A 24,468-nucleotide genomic window follows, 5' to 3' on the forward strand; every position below is an offset into this window, starting at 1 on the left:
TTCATTCATCGGTTTTTATGGTTGGAGCGGCCGCGACTCGCCGCCTTCTCTCGGCATAATTGTTAATTTAATTTCGGTTAGAGTGCAATAAATACCACATTCCACCACACCCACTAAACACACTAAAGTGCATCAAGCAAGAAGCAAGAAGAATCGGGCCCGATATTCGCCGGCAACGAAGAGCACTGCACGAGGTACCTGCATGCCCTACTCACTATACAGCGATTGATTAGGAATTTTGGGGTTTCTGGGGAGCTCCGCGAACCGCGGACGAAACATTTGGTAGCAGAGCGTGGTTTTCGGTCTTTTTCGTGATTAAAACACGATATTTCTTGGTTATAATACGAGTTTCAAAAGTTTTTCTATCTACCTACCTCTCGGTAAAAATAAAATTATCGAGTGTTGATTACGTAGGCACGTTAAGGTGGCACCTCACGTACCTATATTGTAAGGCGGCTACTCACGTACTGATTTTGTTGAGGCCGACACATGGGTTCTTGGTGATTTTTGGAAATCGTAAATGATTTGAATGTGGTATTTTATTAATTCGGTTATGTTTTAATTATTTCGGTGTTTTACGTATTTCATTATTTCGGTATTTTATTATTTCGGTAATTTTTTAATTATTTCGGTATTCTACGGATTTTTGGTTTTTCTTTTCGGTTTTTTTTGGATCCTTTTATGCATTAAAGATGTCTGTCAGAGCGAATTGGTCCCAATTTAGGGTTAAGCTACAATGGTTGTTGGACAGTGCGGACCTTATAGATAGGCCTGACCATTCAAGGCGCTTATCAGTACGACTTCTGACTGTGAATTCGGAGTTCATGAATTTGGAAAACTCATATCAGCGCATCCTTGAGTTGGTGGATGAGGGTGTTCCAGCTGAGAGGGAAATAGTTCTGGGAGCCCGCGCAGATTATGCACGTGCTTTAGAAGCTTTTGATAGACTAATGTCGATTAAGTTAGAAGAGGCTCCGGCAAATTCTAGCAGTTCTACGGTAAATGCTAGATCGGAGGTCGCCGATCTGGACGCGCTGCTGTCACGTTTGCCAGCCCTTCGGCTTCCGTCCTTTGCTGGGGAGATGGACCAATGGGTGGGGTTTAACAATCTATTTGATAGTCTGGTCGATAAACGTTCAGATTTGTCACCGGCACAGAAACTGGCATACTTGATGTCGTGTTTGTCCGGTGAACCCCGTGGATTGGTCCAACACCTCAAGATTGCGGATGAAGGATATAGTATTGCCCGTGATCTTTTAATGAAACGGTATCAGAACACTCGGCGTTTAGGTGACGTACACGTTGACCAAATTTTAAAATTACCTACTATTTCGGGTCGGCTTAGCGGTCTTCGGTCACAATTTTTAAATCCATTGATTATGGCGGTTAATCAATTAGAGCGTCTCGGTTTTCCTGTTTCGGAATGGTCGTTTATACTTTTACACATATGTCTATCAAAATTACCGGCGTCACTTAAATCTCGTTTTGAACAAAAATTTGGTTGCGAATCGGATACCATACCTAAATATTCGGACTTAGTTGAATTTTTAGAAACGGAATGCCGCTTAATCGAGTGTGCGAATTTGGAATCAACAAATCAGTATGACTATAACAATTCGAGGCAAGCGAAGCCCGCTCGCAGATCGGTTCATTATGCCGCTGCTGAAGTAAAGCAGCCGTGTATGTGCTGTGGGGATTCGAAACATTCGAGCTTAACAATTTGTCCGGAGTTTAAATCCATGTCGCCTTTTGCACGGAAAGATTTTGTTGACAAGGAACGTCTATGTTTCCACTGTCTGGGGAACCACAGCTACCGCGATTGCCGCCGGGAGCTTCATTGCAGCTGTGGAAGCACTAAGCATCACCCGATGCTATGTTTTAATCGGTCGGGGGTGCAACAGCGACATAACAGTAATAATAATCGGAGCTCGGCCGAGCGGTCAGCCCCTCGCACGGGCGGGGGCTTTCGGCAGCAATCGAACGTCGGAAGGGTCAAATCACCTCGCGATCTTTCACCCGCTCAACGTAGCTCATCTCCTCCACGACGACGTGAGGAGCAGCGAGATGACCCACGTAATGGAAATCGTAGTGACAAGCCTCGGTACGGGCGTTCTGATGAGCGAAATGAGAGTGGTAGGCGAGATGACGATCGTGCTCTCCTCTATTCACCTACCAGACGCTAGGATTCGGCGCCCACTTGCCCTTTACTAACTGTACTCTTACCCACTGTTATAGTCAAAGTCTATTTTAATTCAGAAATAAATTCGGAAATGGGGGTTTCGACCAGAGCCTTACTTGACAGTGGATCTCAGGGGTCTTTAATTAGTACAGATTTAGTGGGCAGGTTGGGCATATGTTTAGATCCGTGCAGCGAACGGATCATGGGTGTTGGAGGTATTGAAACAACCTCAACTATAATCGGTCGGTCTTCGGTGACATTTTCTCCGTTAAATAAAAGATTTCCTAAAATTACTACTCCTGTTTTGTGTATGCAAACGGTTATAGGAAAATTACCTACGGTGACCTTGGATGATTCGGTGAAAGACCTAGCCACCGGCTTAAGTTTAGCAGATCCCCACTTCCACCAGTCATCGCCAGTGGAACTGCTGCTCGGTTCGGATGTTTTAGGATCTCTTATGGGAGGAGATAAAATAATTTTAAATTCTATCGGTCTTACGGCTTATAACACTATTTTCGGTTATGTTCTACTTGGTCCTGTAGAACTCACTAAACAATCTGAGTTGATTGATGATTCGGAAGTCGTCGGTATTTCGGTTTCGGACACTCTTCAAAAGTTCTGGGAGGTTGAGGAACCTCCAGAAACATCCTCTCGGTCTGCTCCACTTGATCTAGAGTGTGAACAGTTTTATAAAGATAATACGTATCGGTTGGAAAATGGTCGGTTTGTCACGAAGTTGCCATTTTTACCTAACAGACCCTTGTTAGGTGACTCGAAAACTATTGCGGAAAAAAGATTTTTGTCTTTGGAACGGAAACTTATGAAAAATTCGGTCTTACGAGAGAAGTATATTAATTTTATGCGTGAATATTTGGATCTCGGTCACATGTCGGTTTCGGATTTTGATTTTAAAGGCGGACAAGAATATTTCGTTATACCACATCATGCGGTTTTTAAGGATTCGGACGAAAATGCGAAAGTACGCGTTGTTTTTGACGGTAGTTGCGTCACAAATTCGGGGGTTTCTTTAAACCAGTGTTTACATTCGGGCCCTAAATTACAAAGGGATATTTCGGAGATTTTGATGAACTTCAGACGCCATCAAGTTGTCTTTGTGACGGATATTAGGATGATGTTTCGGCAGACGCTTATTGATAAATTGGACAGAAGGTACCAGCTCATATTTTGGAGAGAGTCTCCAGATGAGCCCCTTCTTACCTATGAACTTGGAACCAACACATACGGGTTAAAATCTAGTCCTTACATTGCGATTCGGACGCTTTTAGAGTTGGCTGATCGAGAACGTGATCGGTATCCTCGGGCGGCTTCGGTTTTAGAGAACGACATTTATGTCGATGGTATTCTGTCGGGATGCAGCTCACAATCGGAAGCTCTTGAACTGCAACAAGAGTTAATTCGGCTCATGCAATCAGGGGGATATGAATTACGGAAATGGATCTCGAACGATCCTGTTTTACTTCGGGACTTGCCTGACGATCATCAACAGGTGCCTCATCTGTTTGATAACCCAGACATGCAAAGTTTAACTTCGGTTTTGGGGGTACAATACAATCCTGTAGAGGATGTTTTTTCTTTTCGGACGGATTTAACTCATGGACCTTCGGTTACTAAACGGAAAATACTGTCGACAATTGCTCGCATGTATGATCCAAGCGGGTGGATCACTCCTGTTTTATTTCGGGCTAAATGTTTTTTGCAACGTCTGTGGCTTTCGGGTTTTACTTGGGATGAACCTATTACTGGGGATTTAGAAAGAGATTGGATTAATTTTAAAATTGACCTCGCTCGGATTGAAGATGTTCGGATTTCGCGATGTATGCTCCCACCAGCGGTAAAAAATATTACTATGCACGGTTTTTCAGATGCATCGGAGGCTGGTTACGCAGCTGTTGTATATTTACGCGCCGTGGATGACACAGATAATGTTTCGGTTCATTTAGTAATGGCCAAAAGTAAGGTCGCCCCAATCAGAACACGTCTGACGATTCCTAAATTGGAGTTGTGCGGAGCCGTGCTTCTACTTAAGCTTCTGCATCATGTTTGCCTTTGTTTGCAAAGGACCATCGATGTTCACGAGGTATTTGGTTGGACTGATAGTTCTATAGTTTTAGCTTGGCTTAAAACTTCACCTCATACTCTTCAAGTATTCGAGGCTAATCGAGTTTCACAGATACAAAATTCTACAGTGCCAATCACGTGGCGACATATTCCGGGCGAATTGAACCCTGCCGACTGTGCTTCACGGGGCCTAACAGCTTCGGGTCTGGTATCTCATCCATTGCGGTGGGGTCCGCGATGGCTAACTTATTCGGAATCGGTTTGGCCTGCATCAAAGGCTAATCAGGTATCACCTGCGGATTTACCTGGGATTCGGTGTTCGGTTGCTACAAATTCAGAATCACTCCCAGATTTCGGTTTCCTCGTGGAGCGTTATAGCTCCTTAGATCGGCTTATTTCGGTTACCGCGTGGATTCGGAGATTCATTTTTAATTGCCGTCGGAATAATAATCGGAATACTACGCCTTATTTAACAACACAGGATAGGAAGCACGCGTTGCTAATGTGGATCTCTCTAGTGCAGAGGGATAGTTTCGGTGCAGAGATTGAGAAAGTTCGGAAAGGCCAAACCTTGAAGGGGCATTTGAGACGTCTCAACCCCTTCATTGACTCGGACGGACTCCTTCGTGTTGGAGGACGCCTTCAACATTCGGACTTACCTTATGAAGCCAGACATCCATTGTTGCTTCCTAAATCGGGACATTTTATTGATCTGTTAATTTCGGATTCGCATTTGAAAAATTCACATGTAGGCCCAAACGCTCTTTTAGCCATATTACAACGGGACTATTGGATTCTCTCGGCCAGAAGAGCGGTAAGAAAAATCACATTCAAATGCATTTCGTGCTACAAATTAAAGGGACTCACAACCCAACCCTTGATGGGAGATCTGCCTAAAGACCGCGTTTTAGCGGCTAGACCCTTTCAAGGCGTGGGAACCGACTTCGCAGGTCCATTTTATGTAAAGTCTCATAAGTTGCGGAATCCAAAGGTCACCAAGGCCTATTTGTGCGTATTTGTATGCCTGGCCACTAAGTCCGTCCATTTAGAATTAGTTTCGGATTTGTCTTCGGAGGCCTTCATCGCCTGTCTCTCTCGCATGACCTCGCGACGCGGTTTTCCAGCGATCATTAGGTCAGATTGTGGGTCAAATTATAAGAGCAGTGACAGATATTTAAAGGAAGTTTTCCAATTTTTGGAACAAAATCAATCACAAATCGGTCATGATTTAGCTCGGCGCGGTATAACCTGGCTCTTCGATCCTCCCGCGTGCCCGTCGTGGGGCGGTTTATTTGAGGCGGCCGTAAAGTCGGCCAAGACGCATTTAAAACGTACTATTGGGGAAACAACTTTGACCTTCGAGGAACTTAGTACGGTTTTCTGCAAAATCGAAGCAGTCTTGAACTCACGGCCTTTGTGCCCTCTGTCTTCGGACCCAAATGACCTAGAGGTTCTGACCCCAGGTCATTTTCTTATCGGACAACCGCTAACAGCGCTTCCAGAGTACCCCTTTCAGGATGAAAAGACGTATAAATTATCTCGCTTTCAGTTGCTACAGCAACTATCTCAAAGAATTTGGGATCGGTGGCATTTGGAATATCTTCACACCCTACAACAGCGATTGAAGTGGACTGACCCAGCTGTCCCACCTAAAGTTGGGGATTTAGTTTTACTAAAAGAGGACAATGCGCCACCTCTTCAATGGCGCCGCGGTCGGATAGTAGCGTTGTATCCTGGGAAGGACGGCGTGGTCAGGCTCGCAGATGTACGGGTAGCGCAGGGTACAGTTTTGAAACGGGCAATCTCCAAGTTGTCTCGTTTGCCCTTAGATTAGCTTTAATTAGGTTTATTTTCGGTTTGGTTTAGACTTAAATAGTTGTTAGTTTTTATTAGGTTTTCGGAAGCAGTTGAAGACTGCTTGGGCGGGGGAAATTAGTTAATAGTTGGATATTGGACTAAACCCAGCGAGGATCAACGGCTATGATGTTTGGATCATGGTGGCTTTGGAAGGTAACAGGTAAAAAAGGGGTAAAAAGTCTTACGTCTAAGACGGAAGGATGGACGGGAGGATTTCTTGACTACTATTGGACAACTGGAACGTCCCGTCCCGTCCGTTTTCTAGTTATCCAATAGTAGTTTGAAAAACCCTCCCGTCCGGGACGAGAAAAAACACCTTAATACCCCCCTTTTTTCCCCAACTAAGTGTAAAGCTTGTGCCAGGAGTGGGTACAACAATAGTGTAACGGATGGGGTTTGAACCACCGACCTTTCGGAATTCAGTCCGCTCCTCAACCATTGAGCTATCGAGGCTCTAAATTAAGGTTTAAATTAAGGGTGTCAGGGGGTTGCCAGAGTTCGGGAGGTCGGAGCTTCCATTCCAGGCACGCACCTCTAACTCTACGGAGCTATGGCACGTAACTCCGAAAAGCTAGATCAAAGCTAGTGCTCGAGATCAAACCCTTCGAAGGCTTTCACTGCTGGTTTCAACAACTTACAAACATTATTAAAATTCTACTCCCTTTACAACCTCTCGCACTGCCAAGGGTCACTGGTAGAGGTCTCTTATAGAGATAAGTGTTTCCCTGTCCACTTTTTCTTTCTTTTTCTCTTTATTGTTACAACTTTCTGGTACAAATAAAAAAAAACCAATTTATGTCAATATCACGTAATGTTGAAGCAGAAAAAACTGTTGTAATGTTCTCAAGTGCGAAGAATAAGCAATCAGCATAGAATGCGGAATGGTGCCGATTTCCGATCCGACACAATGTCCCTTGCTCCCATGCGATTGCGGGCGTTCGCCGTTTTCCGCGTTTTTGCGCATTCCGCACTCCGCTCTACCTATGAGTCGACGACCTGGCGTGATTGTGTTAGATCAGTCTGGATCCAAATAAAAACAACTAAACAACCGTTAAGTAAGTTTTTTTAACTAGGTGTTTTCAACGATTACCTAAGTAAAAAAATCAAACACCCGTGTATTTCAGCTTTATTGACCAACAACAGACAGACTAAACAGTTAAGCACAATTTTTGAATTGGCCATCATACACAGGTCCTCCCGAGGGCTAGGGTTCGCGGAGAGAGCAATTCCCTTTCCACGTTCCCCATCCTCAACATCCCTCTCGCCCGTCACCAAACTGGACAAGTGAGAAACCGGTGGGGCAATCAGTGATTGGATGGATGATGAAACACTCATCACCAACCACCCAACACAGTCACACCCTCCGCTACTGGGGCTATGCTCCATGGGTGCGTCTACTGCGCCCTCTGCTTGGGATAATCAGAGAGACGTGCGGACAACAATATCCTGTGAAGAGAAATTACCATGTTACCAGGGTACACCGGCCCAAGCGATTACTGAGAGACTAGGCACACGGTGAGGTTACCTGGCTGGTAATAACCTTAGGTTTAATAACCTGCCATATCTCTTCCAAGTCAGCCCGCTTCCATCTTAGACTGCATCATCACTTACCACCAGTAAGATCGCAGTCAAGGGCTAACTTGTATAGGTATAAAAAATTATGTAAAGTATCCCATTTTCTAAGCATACCTACAAGCTACGAGATTATGCTTCGCGTTTTTGTAGGTGTAGTTGGCACGCGTCAACGACCGTGCAGCGGTTATATTGCATGCCTGTCCAGTGCAGGAAACTATCCCGGCTAACATAAACAAGACGTTTTAAAAAGTTTTCGAAAAACCCCGACTGCGGTTTGCACTGCATCTTTTCGTTCGGTCGTAGGTGGGCATTGACACGAGTTTTTTTTCGCTACTGCGGATTCGAAAAATACTAAATCACTAAAACTTCAAAATAAGGCAAATGGTTATTGGCATTGGATTATGTTTAGGTAGTATAATAATAACCCTAAGTTTTGCCAGCGTTCTGGTTACACCTTGTATTTATATATTAAAAAAATCTTTACTTTCTGAACGTTTTCCAGTCACATGGGAAAACCGCGAGTTATTGAACTGTAACAGTATATTACCAACTGTTATCTGCTAACACGCACATATTACTGATCTACGTATGTAATTCCGTCCCCGGGCAACGAGAGCCGATTACAGAAAGCACGTAACTGACTCGTAATTATAGTGTGGGTTCGATTCCCGATATTATGATAGTGTAGGTATGCGATGGCGTGTTGTATGACATGCAGCGGGGACTTGCACAGATGGCAGAGAAATAAGTTATAATACACATGCCAGCGTTAGCTGTTGATATGTTGTTATAATTAATCGTTGGTTAAGCTAAGTAACCTCCCCGTATACCTGAGTGTTGCAGGTAATAGCAGCGCTTGGGCCGGTGTACCCTGGTAACATGGTTAACGATTTCTCTTCTCGTTAGCCATGGCTAATTGTCCTGGCAGGGAGGGGGTGTTGTCCGCGCGTCCCTCTGAGTATCCCGGGAAGAGGGCGCAGTAGACGTACTTATAAGGTATAGCCCCAGAAGCGGACGGTGTGACTGTGTTGGGTGGTTGCTGATGAGTGTTTCATCACCCATCCAATCACTGGCTGCCCCATCGGTTTCTTGCCTGTCACCAAACTGGACCAAACACTATCCAGCTAAATTCTAAAATTGTGTCATTCTTTTCAGTTATCTCTTTAATCTGTCCTCAATTATTAGATTTAAAGAAAAAAATAACAATACCAAAACAAAACAAAAAAAAAACGTAACATCTAATTGTTACCCACAGCACATTAGCGGATTTAATTATGCAATTGTAATTGTAATTCTGATTGACTGCCGGAAACGAGCGTGGTTGAGAGCTCTTCGTTTGCCGAACAAAAGCATTTTTGTGAGCGATTACAATTGCGCAACACTGCATCTTCACTTTTTAGATTCCCTTCACTATCTAAGATCTCTTAACGTCTAAACTTACGTGTCTTTGACCCACAAATTATTTGACCTGAATTATTTATCTGTGTCTGTGGTTCAGTATGTTTATTAGATACAAGATGATGCCCGCGGCTTTAGGTTTTAAAATCCCATAGGAACTCTATGATTTTCCGGGATAAAAATCGCCTATCTCAATTTCCGGGTCGCAAGCTACCTCTGTGCCTAAATCGGTTGAACGGATAGGACTTTAAGAATCCCGTGGGAACTTTTTGATTTTCCGGGATAAATAAGCTAACTCTGTACCTCATCAAAATCGGTTTAACTGGTAAGCCGTGAAAAGCTAGGATCCCATAGGAACTTCTTGGTTTTCGGGAATAAAAAGTAGCCTTTGTCACTCTATAGGCTATCATGCAAAAATCACATCGATCCGTTGCTCAGTTCAGAAGAACAAACCAACAAACTAACAAACAACACTTTCGCATTTATAATAGTGATAGTAGTACAAAAGTATTTTTAAGAGCGATTATTTATCATTAAATTACATGATGGTGTAATAGGTACATTATCGCTTCTTAGATTCCCTTCACTATCTTTAAGATCTCTTAGCGTTCAAACTTACGTGTCGTTTTGACCCACTAATGTTTCACTATTACTAATATACCTAAGGTAGCGTTTTCACTCTGACTTGAAAAAATGTATAGTGACAATGCGAATGTCCGAAAATTTTAATTTCGCCCCCAATATTTATATCAATCATTGCATATCACTGACATTTTAACCTATTGGCCGTAGCCCGTAGGATAGTACATTCATATCCATATCTAGATAGGTACTCTTTAGAACAATCGTTTTAGCGTTCCGGTACGACAACGTTTCCACCCTATTCCATCGACCAAAAGCATGTAATTACTTAGGTCAATAATGGGTTTAATTAAATTGTCCATCTTAGATTGTATCATCACTTGCCACCAGGTCGCAATCAATTTATGTAAAGTTATCAAAGTTGAATCATTAGGAAGTCATCGATATTACCTACTTTAGTATCAGGGGTCAGTTGACCACTTGCACCTATTAATAATTGATTATCCTACTAATATTAAAAACGCGAAATTTTCAAATGTATGTATGTACCTATGGATATTTGTTACTCTTTCACGCAAAAACTACGGACGGGTTTGGCTGTTTGGAATTGAGATAGATTATACCTTGGATTAACCCATTGGCTACTTTTATCCTGGAAAATCAATGAGTTTCCACGGGATTTGTAAAAACCTATATCCACGGGAACGAAATCGCGGGCATCAGCTAGTCAACTATAAAACCAACACCAGTACCGCACTTGAGGAACTAACAGTAAAGAGATGAAAGTGTTTTGTAACAAAAACACGTATGTACCATAAGAGGACCATAAGGTATAAAAAGTCAATCACGCTTGCGTTAAAGAGCGCCCGAACCTGTATAGCAACTTTCGTTTTTTCCTTAACAGACTCGATAAGACTTACTTTTTCACATAATGTTAAGTGTACAGTTACATAACAGTTAAATATATAATATTACTAGAGGATGCCCGCGGCTTCGTCCGCGTGGATGTAGGTTTTTGAAGATCCCGTGGGAACTGTTTGGTGCCTTCGTAAAACTTCAAAATCAGTAGGGTTTTGAAAAACAGGGAGGGCGGTAATGTCCATTATAATCGAATATTTACTCACTTCGAGCACTAAACATTTACCATCTAAGATAGCTGCTATATAGGTACCTCAAGATTTTGCTTAACATAAGCGACCTAATCTGGAGGTCAGGGGCTCGATTCCGGGCACACACTTCTAACTTTTCGGAGTTATGTGCGTTTTGACCAAATAAATATCACTTGTTTCAACGGTGAAGGAAAACGTCGTGATAAGCCTGAATGCCTGAGAGTTCTCCATGATGTTCTCAAAGGTGTGTAAAGTCCGCCAATCCTTTCTCATTCTGAGAGGAGACCCGTGGGCCGTGCCCAGTTGAGGACTGGCGATGGGTTGGTCATGATATAATAATAGCTTTGTAATTGTAATCGCAATTGCCATTAAGTTCAAAGAAAACGTTTTTTATTTTAATTCCCTACAATTCCCTGTGTCAATGACTACAGATTAGACGGGTTATTCAGATCAAAAGTTTTCATGGAGGATGGCGGCCATTTTGCTTGGCAACCAGACGGTGGGTAAGTAGGATTCGCGTTACTTCCGTGCGAAAAATGATCTGAGTTCTACGAGTACAGCTGTTCTCAAGTCGGAAATAAAGAAGTTTCACTTTCTCGTTTGTAATACAAGAATTATGAATCAGCATTTTTAAATAATACCAACTAAACTATTAAATAAGTAATATAACTACAAAATATGAAATCGGCAATTATTAAAACAGAAATTGGTCACTTTGCAGACTTTGGTAAAATATAATGTTTTAAATAATTAACTAATAGTCTATGGGTGTAGAAAGTTCATAACGAGTCTTGTTTCTGTGGGAGCTTGTATTTAAATCTAGATTCTAGACATTCTAGATAGACCGACGCAACGCCTAGACCTAACTGTATTTACCTTTGTAAAACTTGCTAATTGGTACAGGTTTTTCTAACAAAACCAAATCAAACAACTATAACATCATTTTATATCCATATAAAGTATACAGCAAGTGTAAGGTACCTACACAACAAACCCTTCTGAAATATTTAATAAGTTAGCTAAATTAGCCTCTTTAGAGGTTTTGGGATTTGTGTGGTGCTGCGTGGTGGTGGTGCGTATGACTTGCTGGGTGGCTGGCTTTTCCTGCATGTTTATCAGTGGGAGGGCGGGCAGTGCATGTCGCATGCTGCATGTTGATACATACAGATTTTTTTGGCCTAGCGGATTATAGCAAATGAAGCTTTTGGTTCCTTGTATATCATGGACTGCCGCAAAATAACGCCTGCCTCTATACTAGAGTTGTAAATCAAATTGGGTTTGTCTATCCTTTTCTAATTACATTTGTAGGAAAAAGATACAAGTACTCAAAGATTTAGTTGCGCTCAATAGAGTACCAATGTCTCCCGTAAGATAAAACCCTAAGATCTAGACACAAAGTGATCTAGACCTTGGTTAAGTCCGTCGTTCCGTGCGGCTGCGCGCGAGTTCGCTTTCCTCACCACTTTCCCGCTTTCTTGTCATTGTCACCTGCATGGGTAGATAGTAGATACGTTGCTTTAGGATTGTGACTAGATCTTATCTTATTCTAAACATATGAATTTACCTGTACTAATATCTGATTTCACGAATAAAAAGTTCTACGACGCGTTACAACAAGTCGAAATACAAGTGTAAGTGTAAATATATGTAAGTGTAAATATATTAAACAAGTGTAAATATATGTAAGTGTAAGTATATTAAACAAGTGTAAATTAAAAATTTATATCACCCCCGACAAGTGAAGGGCAACTAGAAAAGAGCTGATAACTTTCAAACGGCTGAACCAATTTTCTTGGATTATAGCTAAGAACACTCTCGATCAAGCCACCTTTCAAACAAAAAAAACTAAATTCAAATCGGTTCATTAGTTTAGGAGCTACGATGCCACAGACAGATACACAGATACACACGTAAAACTTATAACACCCCTCTTTTTGGGATGGCGGTTAAAAAAACATGACTGCTCTTCCAAAAAACGTACTAAAAAATTAAAAAAAATACATTTGACGATGGAAGAGTAAATTAGAGAGAGGGAACTCTCGGTTTGATCCTAAATCGAGGCTATGTCAAATATTAGTGTGCTATGGTGTCGTAAAATCATAGACAAGTGTAAATTAAAAATTTTCAACACCCCCGACGAATCATTTTCAAATAAATAATTATGTATATCTAGGCAACGTCCATCTTGACAGCTTGACATTTGTCAATTGACACTTGAATATTATGAACCTAAGGGTTATCTAACCTTCTTTTCTACAAGAAAACTAGAAAATAGCTGATAACTTTTAAACGGCTGAACCAATTTTTTTGGATTATAGCTAAGAACACTCTCGATCAAGCCACCTTTCAAACAAAAAAAACTAAATTAAAATCGGTTCATTCGTTTAGGCGCTACGATGCCACAGACAGATACACAGATACACAGATACACAGACACACAGATACACAGACACACAGATACACAGATACACACGTCAAATTTATAACACCCCTCTTTTTGGGTCGGGGGTTAAAAATAGGGCTACCTGCGTCAAATGTACATATCAAAACGCACATCAAAAATACATACACCTTAGTAAATTGCATCAGGAAGAATAAGTAATGCCATCAAAAACACACAAGGTGTGCTGTTTAAAGTTACGACTATAGGTACTCATACTGCAGACATAATCATGACATTCATCATAGTTGACAAAACACCTCATTTTGTTCCATATCGTTAGATATTATCGCTACACTTTCTCCACCTGTCCAGGAAATACTTCCTGCTTAGAATTACTTCCTTGTTCAGCGACTTTATCTTCATTCCCCCTATCTCTAGATAGGTAGGTATATAACCACAGAACTCGAAACAAGAGGAGAAATGTAGAAATGTTTTCTTTTTAAAAACCTATATCCACGCGGATCAATTCGCGGGCAATCATCAACCCATCGCTGGCTCACTACTGAGCACGGCTCTCCTCGCAGAATAGGAAGGATTTGGGCATTGTCCACCACGCTGTCCAAGTGACAATTGGCAGGCTTGACACACCTTTGAGAACATTATGAAGAACTGTCAGGCGGAACGTCTTCCTCATAATGCGACGACGACAATCTCGCTATTCTATATCTATTCCTTGACTCTACCGTTACCATACCTTTTACTACTTGAAAAGAGAAACCGCCGAATTTCTTGCTGGTTCTTCTCGGTAAGAACGAACCAGTGATAATTTATTATTTTGACGATTCAAAAGCACTTGTAAAGGTTTACTTGAATAGAAATATATTCTATTCTACCAATCTCTAGATTATGGTGGTAATCATAAACTGGTACTGTTGTGAGAACCGGTGGAAAGTAATGATTATGCAAAATTCTAATGGCATGTTGTTCAGAAAACGCATTTTTAGTTTAAGATCTGGTGCAGGATTCGTTCAATATGTTAATAGGTACCTACTTGATCTATAATGTCACAATTGCTAAGAAATGTATGAACCAGATATTTTTTATTACAAAGCGAGCTTTAGCTTGATAACAATAATTAATTTTCCCTTATAGAAAGCAATCATGAGGTCTAGATTAGAGAGCGCTTGCCTAGAAGATGCCTAGGTATTCACTCTTGCCTAGAAGGCACTTAACTTTTAGGTATGTGGCAGGAGAATTAACGGTAAAGTTAGGTTAGTGACACTTATGGTACCTACCTAGAACAAATCTCGTTCCTAAAAACATTGATTTTTTTTCTAATAAATACGTAAGTACCTACTAGTGTATTACAATAATATTATTTAATATGTAGGTTTTATTGAAGGATTAATGATTTCAAGAAAAGTAGATTTAACCAGCTCTTAAACTATATATACCTATTTAAGATAAAGTGCATGAGTGCTTTCCGATTTATCGGTACATTCTTTAGATTTTCATACGTTTAATGATCAAGTTGGGAGGTTGTTATGTAGATATACCTACGAGTAAGTAGATATCAACTTTCTACCAGTATTTTGTATGCATATTGAATAGATTTTAATTCATTTCTCTACAAAGCGTCGTGAACTTAAGTTATCTTTTATACTTAGTTAGATTGATTTTAATATTATTACGTGCACACACATGGAAAATTTCCAAAAATGGAATAGGGTTACCAAAACCTTTTTCTTAGTGTGCCTACAACATAAAAGAATCCTGCTGTACCATGGTTGTACTTAAATATTTCAGGAACCTTAGCTGTTTAGGCTTTGCGTTCATAGATGAGTCAGTCAATCAGTCACATTTTACTTTTAACCTACTTCAAAAAGGAGGAGGTTCTCAATTCGTCGGAATCTTTTTTTATATATTTTAATCAATCTAAATATTATTTAATCAAACTTATTTTAATCAAAAAAAAAATTAATCAATCGATATATTGTTTAGATTGATTACCTAATGGAAAGGCGACACGACCCTCAGCAATGAGAAATTCAACGCCGTAAGGCGCTTACGGCTCTTGTCTCGTGATCACCTTTGAAAGCTATAATCATCGGCCTTACAAACAACCGTGATTCACATTGCCCGCAAAATAGCATAACGGTTCGGGAGATGAAAACATCGAAGGGCGATACCATACCTTGCACCTGCTAATTTGAACTATCCGCGCTGAATTCTGTGGGTATTGCAATCTTTGTTACGAGATGAAACACCTCAACCCTTTCTCTAAACTGTTATTTGAGAAGAGTAAGGCCATATTTAAACGAGAGCCTTTTTAACGTCCATTAAAAAAAGTGTCCAAATAGAACAAAATATGGATTCCTATACGTATCTGTTCACACGTGAAAAAGCGTTGACATGTGAACATGGGTACTTGGGAATACATTTGTTCTATTTGGGCGTTTTTTTAACGCACATTGAAAAAGCTCTCGTGTAAATGCGGCCTAATTGTCAAGACATGTGGATCCGAGACATGTTCGCTTTCAGCAGACTCAGCGGCTCGATTGCGGTAGAATGATAGCTACAATGTCACGATCGCAATCATCTCTGATTGGTTGGTGCTCGCTTACAATAGTAACTATAATGTATTGTTGCAACAAGAATACCAATTCAGCCAATTAAAACGATTGCGATTGTAATAATGATTGATGCAGTTTTCCCGCAATCAAGCAAGTGTATACATTGATGAGCAAACTTGGCTATGCTTGGATTTTTCATACATTCAGATTCAGGCGACATGGGTCATACAAAACCTTCATGCATAGCATAAAGGTTGAATATGACACTGTTGTTCTTTTACTTCGATGAAAGAAGCATTTTAGATTTTACCTACTTGGCAAGTGTTCAATTTATTGTCGTTGTTTACGGCCACGTAACTTATTTCTTGAATTCATCTTTTTATTATTTGCTCGCAAATGAGAGAAAAGTACCTACTATTCAAGTCTTGGCCAAAATAGCAATTAGAAACCTAACTAGTTTATTTTATTTCGAATCTGAGCTGTTACATTACAAGCGAATGCTCGTGAGTTTACGCCCTGATATTATGTAGTTAAAGTACCATCCTTAATTCAGAGGCAAATTAGATTCCCGATAACAGAATAGATAGGTACAATTACAAGATTAGCGTCTCTGTTATACTGCAGCTTAGCTATTAAAGAATGTAGTATGGGAACTGATTTATCGTTTCAATTGAAAGGCTGGTCGGGGAATCTTTATAGTTATCTAATAGCTGCATTGTTTCGGAGATCAGATATGCGTTGCGTATTGTTGGAAAGCCTGAAGGTCAATATTACCTATATCTGATCTGATGAGGTCTTCGGAAAGGCCGTGGTTTGGCATAGATGTTAGCTACCGTTTAGGTTTATAATAGCTACCAATTGCCAGGCAAATATATTTATTTAATATCCAGGCAAGATTTCATTAAAAGGTATTTGCCTGTGTCAGAAATAGATTATTTCTTAAGAACCATTATATTTAATGAATCCTAAGAAATAATCTATTTCTGACTCATTTTACCCTCTATTGAGGGTCTTCCAAAATAGTAAAATCCACGTCCTTTGTTAGTTTTAAGTTTAATAACCATTTTATCGATTAAATTAAAAAAGCGCGTCAAATCATTGTGATGTCACATGCCAATATTTCATAGCGGCTCGCATACTAAGCGCAAGACTAAACGCATGTTTTGACGTTTGATAAAAATATACTGATTTGACTAGTTGTCAAACACCGGATTCCAAAAATTGCGTGCCCGGAATCGAACCCTTGACCTCCCAAATAGAAGGCCTATCTATTTACATTTCAACCACTAGGCTATCACGGGATTTTTTCGTAGAAATAATTCAATATTGAAGCGGTCAAAATTGAACTTATTTTGAGTAAGAGACAAAATCGAAATAAGGCTTGAAATATTACAAGCCCAAAAAAAAACAAACCTCGAATTAGTCGCGTCACTTAGCTATATAGTTTTTCATCGACAATAGTACCATAGATTTCCTAACAGTTGATAGTTTCATCCACCGTGACCGACCCTATCGTAAGATATTTGCAATGGCAAATTTTCCCATGCCTGCCTGCCGTCTTAGGATTACCCAACACCATAACTCAGAATCATCTAGGATGATGGTTATTTTGTTTATCTAAGTACTTTATATCTCTAGATAACAGTATTCTTAGTTTCTGGAAGAAAAAGCGTTTTTTGAGTTAAAACAGTTTTTAAGCTTTTGACGTAAAGGGTGCGATATGTAAAAAGTCTACAATTAGAACAGAATATAAGATTTGGGATTAGTAAAATATTGAACTGAAGAAATTCCTTTCAAACTTTAAGTTCTTTTTAACTAACTAAGTACAAAAGATTTACCCGTTTATTTATTTTGATATTTTCCCTTTTATAATTTTTTTTACCTTACAACAAAATATATCACAATAAAATTAATCAATAAGATTGTTTCGTAGTGATATTTTACGGTAAGATTTGCTTAACCGCCAATAATAAGCATAACAACTTCTTACATTTTTTAAATGAAGATGCAATCTGGTTCTTTCAAATATTACGACAGAAAAAGTTAGTAAAAATATTTTAATCTTATTTAAATGCTAACCGTATTTCGCGGTTCATTTGTAATTATACGCTCTATTAGGAGTCGGCAAACATTCTATTGAAAGTAAAAACAAGTTCCTCTGGTCAAGCATAACGATTGAGCATCGTAATTTTGTCGATAAGCTGTTATCTTTTACGTAAAAAAACCAGCCAAGTGCGAGTCAGACTCGCGCACCGAGGGTTCCGTACTCGGGTATTTTTTCCGATATTTTTCTCTAAAATCTAAATCTCTTATGCATAAAATAAATAAAAATCTGTTTTAAATATGCAGGTAAAACCTTTCATATGTGGGGTATCACTTGGTATAGTTATCTTACTTTGAAAATTGATAATACTAATTATTTGTTCACGAACACATTTTTTTTGTGATGTAACTACAAATTCACGGTTGGCGGATTTTTCCTTTACTTGGGCTATAAGACCTGCCTACCTGATTCTAGGTCAACCGGAAGTACCTTATAGGTTTTCTTGACAGACACGACAGACGGACCGACGGAAAGATAGACAGACAACATAGTGATACTATAAGGATTCCGGTTTTCGTTTTGAGGTACTGAACCTTAAAAAGTAAATTTTTCACATTTGAAAATGGCCTCATTATCGAATATCGATACAGCCGCCTTTTAAAAAAAATCATAGCCAGTCTTACTCGTCAATCGGTCTTATAATTAATTATATTAATATACCATCCCAAAATAATCCAAAAAAGTTGTTTGGAGTCTATATCGATGTTTCCTCCGATTAAAATTTTCAAAATAATATTTTGAATGTACAGAAATCGTCCAGTTACAGTTTTATTTGTTTATATATTGCGATGTTCATCAAATTCACTTTCATAACAGGAGCAAAAATGAAGATTGTAAGTTTGCTACTACCGAGGAAATCCACAAGAAACTCGCTGATGGGCAATCAGTAGTCAAAAGCCATTATTTTCTTGTTCCTAGGCACTTAACTGGATGCAATCACATTTTCATCTCACATTCTTTTTGAATTTATTCATTTTTACACGACCATTCCTGATTTTTCTTTGATTTTGTAACTTTTTTAAATATATATTTTATCTCCGTTACCGTCCGGACCCGTTTCCATTAATCACATAATGGTATAGAAGTTTTCTTGGGATAATAAAGCGGCGGGTTTCCAGTTTTTTCCGCATCAAACTCGACTATGAGAATGAGATTTCGACTGTCAAGTTTTACAGTTGTTATCAGATGTTAGTACAATAACCAGGACCCACAGTTCAATGTGCTCTCCGAGTGAACGACGGAAGAAACGAAGAGGTTAAATATGAAATTTAATATTAAATAGGGTTCCAAAGTCTGTTACCCATCCAGTTATCGACTTGGATCATGGTTGCTTAACAATCGCAAGCGATTGATATGCGTCATCACAATTAGGCCACACGTCATTCTTTTCAGAATCATCATTTTTTATGTTTTATTCAAATTCAAGTTAGCGCTTGACTGCAATTTCACCTGGTGGTAGGTGATGATGCAGTCTAAGATGGAAGAGGGCTAACCTGGAAGGGGTATGGCAGTTTTATTAAACCCATACCCCTTTGGATTCTACTCGGCATCGTACCGGAACGCTAAATCGCTTGGCGGCTTTACCTTTACCCGTAGAGTGATAATATAATTAGCCACGATATATCGAAACCCAAAAAATTCAAAATCCAAAATATTTTTATTCAATTAAACTTTTACAAGTACTTTGGAATCAAGAATAACTATCTACCACTGGTTCGGAATGCCTTTCCTACTGAGAGGAACCAGCAAGAAACTCGGCGGTTGCTTTTTCAAAGATTTAAGATCAGAGATTATCATCATTATCAACTGATAGACATCCATAGCTTAGATAGGTCCCTTGTTGGACTTCCACACACCATGGTCTCACGCCGCCTGAATCCAGCGGCTTCTCATAATAATTATTGTAAAACCTATATCCTGCATAGAATTATCTCATCAATTCATTGGATTACATTGCAAATTATACCCGCAGCATCCACTTTCTATCAAAAGGTACCCCGTATTAAGTTTCCCAACACCACAAATGTATGTTATCAATGAATGGTACACTTTCAAGCATTTTCCCATGCATGCGTTGCAGCAATCTATCAACGTTTATATTTTTCTCAACGCCCGCCAAGAGTTCTATAGTCTATTGATTCTAAAACAAATAGTACAATTGGATTTCTCAAAGCCACTGTTTGAAAACGAGGACAAAGATTAGAAAAGTAAATAAGTTGTTCTACTTTTAAGAACACAATTATTATTCTACAAAAGTATACGAGCCGCTTTTAAAGTACTTTTGAAAAGTGATGCTAATGTGTCAGCAGTTTTTGAAAGTAGGTAGTAGGTATGTGGGGCGTCGCCACCCCGATTGTCATGTCGACCTGTTCCTCTGTGGTACAGATACCTAGTCTATCTACTCAATACTTGATCTATGCCTCGTAAACTCGGCCATGTCTTCTCCTTAACTTTAATATCACTACCCATCACTATCCATATTATAATTATTAATGCAAAAATGTATTTGTGTGTTGGTCTGTCTTTCAATCACGTTGCATCTCTTGCACTTGTCCCATTTCATGACGTTTCATGATAATGGTTACAAAAGTATCAATTACTTAGTTTTCGTCTGTCTTTTAAAGATTTTCGAAGACCGTTTAGGAGTAGAAACTTTGTGATTAACTATAAGATAATACTAGTGGCGCAGTTTATGCTAGTTGTTCGCCCCGAATGTCCTCGTAGTATGCCATAGTAAAAAGATGTATTTTGCTTTCAGGTTGCAACTTCTACCCTGTCGGGGAGTACCTGAAGTTCGTCAGGATACCAGAGAACTTGGATGTAGGGGAAGAGGTCTTGCAAGTTGAAGTCCATCCAAGGTTAGTAATTAATTACTTTATTATTACACTAGCTGATGCCCGCAGCTTCGCCCGCGTGGTTTGGTCAGATCCCCTGCAGCATCAGGATTGAGGAGTTGGACTCCAAATTTTTTATGAAACAATGTCGCAAAGTTCCTCTATCGATTAAAAAAGAAGTGACGCAAATCGGTTCAGAAATCTCGGAGATTTCGGTGTACATAGGTAGAAAAACACAACTCCCTTTTTGAAAGTCGGTTAAAAAAGTAGCCTATTTTACGCCCTGGTCAATCCTCTACTTGCCTGTGAAAGTCCCGTCAAAATCGGTTCAGCCGTTCCAAAGATTAGCCTTTTCAAACAGACAGACAGACAGACAGACAGACAGACAGACAGACAAAAATTTTAAAAACGTGTGATTCAGTTATGGTATCGTTCAAATAACCATATGAGCTTAATATGAGGTAGTTATTTCGAAATTACAGACAGACACTCCAATTTTATTTATTAGTAAGTATAGAATAGATAAATGGACAAGGCCTTGTCCACAAATTCAAAGTTGCTCAGCGAGCTATGGAGAGGGCTATGTTAGGAGTTTCCTTGAGGGATAAGATCCGAAATGAGGAGATCTGCAGGAGAACCAAGGTCACTGACATAGCCCAAACTATTAGCAAGCTGAAGTGGCAGTGGGCAGTATGCTTGTCGTAGAGGCGATGGCCGTTTGAGGCGGAAAGTCCTTGAGTGGAGACCGCGTTGCAAGCGTAGTGTGGGATGCCCTCCAGCAAGATGGACTGACGATATAAAGCAGCTGGCAGGAAGTGGCTGGATGAGGAACGCTGAGGACCGGGTGTGGTGGCGCTCTTTAGGGATGGCCTATGTCCAACAGTGGACATCCACAGTCTGATGATGATGGTGATTACATAAATGATGCCCGCACCTTCACGTGGATTTAAGTTTTAAAAATCCCGTGGGAATTTAAATTTGTTGGAAAATACAGACAGACATTTCAATTTTATTTCTTAGTTTGTATAGATATGATCACAATCATTCAGTGGCCTCTAAACTTATCAATGTACTATTGCGAATAAGCTATTACAACTTTTCCTCAACGCCTCCAAATGGCAGGTGTATGTAACATTTCCTCAGTAAAGAGGCCGGAAACTTTCTTACGGCATAAAATATTGCAACATTGATAAATGCATTCACCAACTAATGATTTCTGTGAACTCTGTATCGTAATGTAAATTCCGCTTAAAGGTAGGAAACCCGAACGGTAAAATTTAAATAAAATCCATACTATGTAAATAATACTATAATAATAATTATATAGTATGTAGGTATATAAATGTGAAAGTGTGTCTGTGTGCTAACTTTTCATCAGTTTAACCAATTTTGACGAAATATGGTACAGGGATATCTTGCATCCCGGGGATTGACATAGGATCTTTGCGGAATTTTTAAATACCTAACTTAAATCCATGTGGACAAAGTCGCGGGCATCAACTATAAACAAAAGATATACAAATGCAAGAAATTCACGATAGTGCATGGTAGAAATCACGCTAAAACACTGTATGGAAAATTAGCAAATCAATAGTTACTTATGGTACCTAATTATCTATTACTTTGACCTACTTTTGACCTCATGAATCTTTGGACAGGATATTTCGTAAATATTATCATTTTTATCGACTTTAAATCAAGTCCGGCAACATCTAGCTATGAGCTAATTGAGAGTAGATATTAAGCAATACCCAGTCCACAAAGACATTAACCGCATAACTAGTGCAAGACACGCGGCGTTGGATGCTCAGTATAAATATCAGATTGTATGTTATATGTTTATCCAGGAAGCCTGTAGTTTAGATTGTTAATTGTTATACACAACAGCTATATTATGATTATTATCATTGTTTTTCTAATGTAGCTTGCATTTTATAAAAATGAGATTATTTCATACCTTACTAACTTTTTTCGATCAGATAGACGTTAGCCCTTAACTGCAATCTCACCTGGTGGTAAGTAATGATGCAGTCTAAGATGGAACCGGGTTAACCTGGAAGGGTTATGGCAGTTTTAAACCCATACCCCTTAGGATTCTACATGGCATCCTACCGTAACGCTAAATCTCTTGGTGGCACGGCTTGGCTGGTAGAGTGGTAACTAGCCACAGCCAATGCCTCCCCCCAGATCAGACCAGAAATTTAGAAATTATAATGTGATATGATAGATTAAACTGATTATACTGAACTGATATTACAGATACCTAATGGCTGTACTATTATTTGTGTTCAGAGCATTAGCTCAGAATTTCATTATCTCAGAAACCATTAGGTTAAAAGACGTATTAGTATTTGAAAGCCTAATGGTAAGACGTTCACCTTTTGTTCGAGAGGTCGCGGGTTCGATCCCGGGCACGCACCTCTAACTTTTCGGAGTTGAGTGCATTGTAAGAATTTAATTCCTTTGACGGTAAAGAAAAATACGTAAGGAAACCTGCATGCCTTAGATTTCTCCGTAATGTTCTCAAAGGCGGGTGAAGTCTGACAATTACCGTGGCAGACTATAAATAGTGGCCAAAAGTTAACCCGTCTCATACTTAGAGGAGATTAGTGCTCAGTAGTGTGCCGGCGATGGTTTGATCATGATCATTATGATGACTCCTAACACATAATTTAGTAATGAGTGCTTGGGGCGGTAAGCTTTCGCATATTTGGTTTGACATTTGAAAAATGTTCTTAAACATTTCATAAACATGTTGCATCAATGGATGGCGCATTCGCCGAAGGCAGAGAAAAAGTTGTTCGAATAGGTAGGTAAGTATGTTTATTACAATATTTACGAGTTGGCAAATAATTCATAGGTACTACTTAATCATACATAACAATTCCGTACAATTCATACTAATATTATAAATGCGAAACTGTGTCTGTCAGTCTGTCTGACTGTCTGCTGGGGTTTCACACCTACGATAGCTTCCATCCCGGGGAAGAAGACAGGCTACTTTTGGTCCCGAACAATCAAGAGTTTCCACGGGATTTTTATAAGTAAACTTAAAAATATACGCGGACGAAATCACGAAAAGGATCTTCATTATCGTATTAATAAGACGTAAATCGGAAGTGTGTCTGTTTGTTTTATTAGGTCACTTCATTATGCTCTACCTACTCAATCGATTTCAACGAAATATTACCCGGATTTTTTATCCCGGCAAAATAAAGAGTTCCGCCGCCAAATCCACGTTCCAATTAGAATTAGGTATTTATTAGCCTTTTGGAATACGTTTTAGTGTAGAAAATTACAGCTCTATTAAATAGCTATAAGTTCCTTTATATATTCACTGAAGTATGATCACCCATCCAGTTACCAACTTGCGTTAAAGTTGCTTAACCAGCGCAGCAGTTGACTACAGCCTAGATGCCCCACTCTAGCAGATAAATTCTTGTGAACTGGAACGAATGAAGATGTCGTGCCTCCGTTTTCCACTTTACTGGATATAAGTAAGTAGGTACGTACCTACTGTTAAAGATAACGATTATTAAAAACCGTTGCGATGTTGATGGAAAAGTGTGTTTCATGGTGATGACCACGTGAACTACATTTTTATAAACGCCTCCAACCTTCACGTAATGAAGATAATAATTCCTGTGATCATTTCTGTGGTCGGCTACAGCTCGTTTCGCCAGTACGGGCCAAAGAAAGAAATTAGTCGAGACACCGTTTCTTAAAATCAAGATACCCTTTGAAATATACATTATATTGTGATTTAATTTATAGTTTTCTTTTGTAAATGAGCTC

General features: G+C 39.5%; 1 protein-coding gene across 1 annotated transcript in view; it reads left to right on the forward strand.

Annotated features, from left to right (window-relative positions):
• The window catches only part of LOC123868844 (cadherin-89D), a 53,510-nt gene that overhangs the window by 5,122 nt on the left and 23,920 nt on the right, over window positions 1-24,468 (forward strand). Inside the window, exon 2 of the mRNA XM_045911490.1 lies at window positions 20,598-20,697. Within this exon, the coding sequence (XP_045767446.1) occupies window positions 20,598-20,697 (100 nt within the window). The remainder of the gene's footprint in view (window positions 1-20,597; window positions 20,698-24,468) is intronic.

Source organism: Maniola jurtina, chromosome 10 (genome assembly GCF_905333055.1).
Source record: "Maniola jurtina chromosome 10, ilManJurt1.1, whole genome shotgun sequence".
NCBI classification, from domain to species: domain Eukaryota; kingdom Metazoa; phylum Arthropoda; class Insecta; order Lepidoptera; family Nymphalidae; genus Maniola; species Maniola jurtina.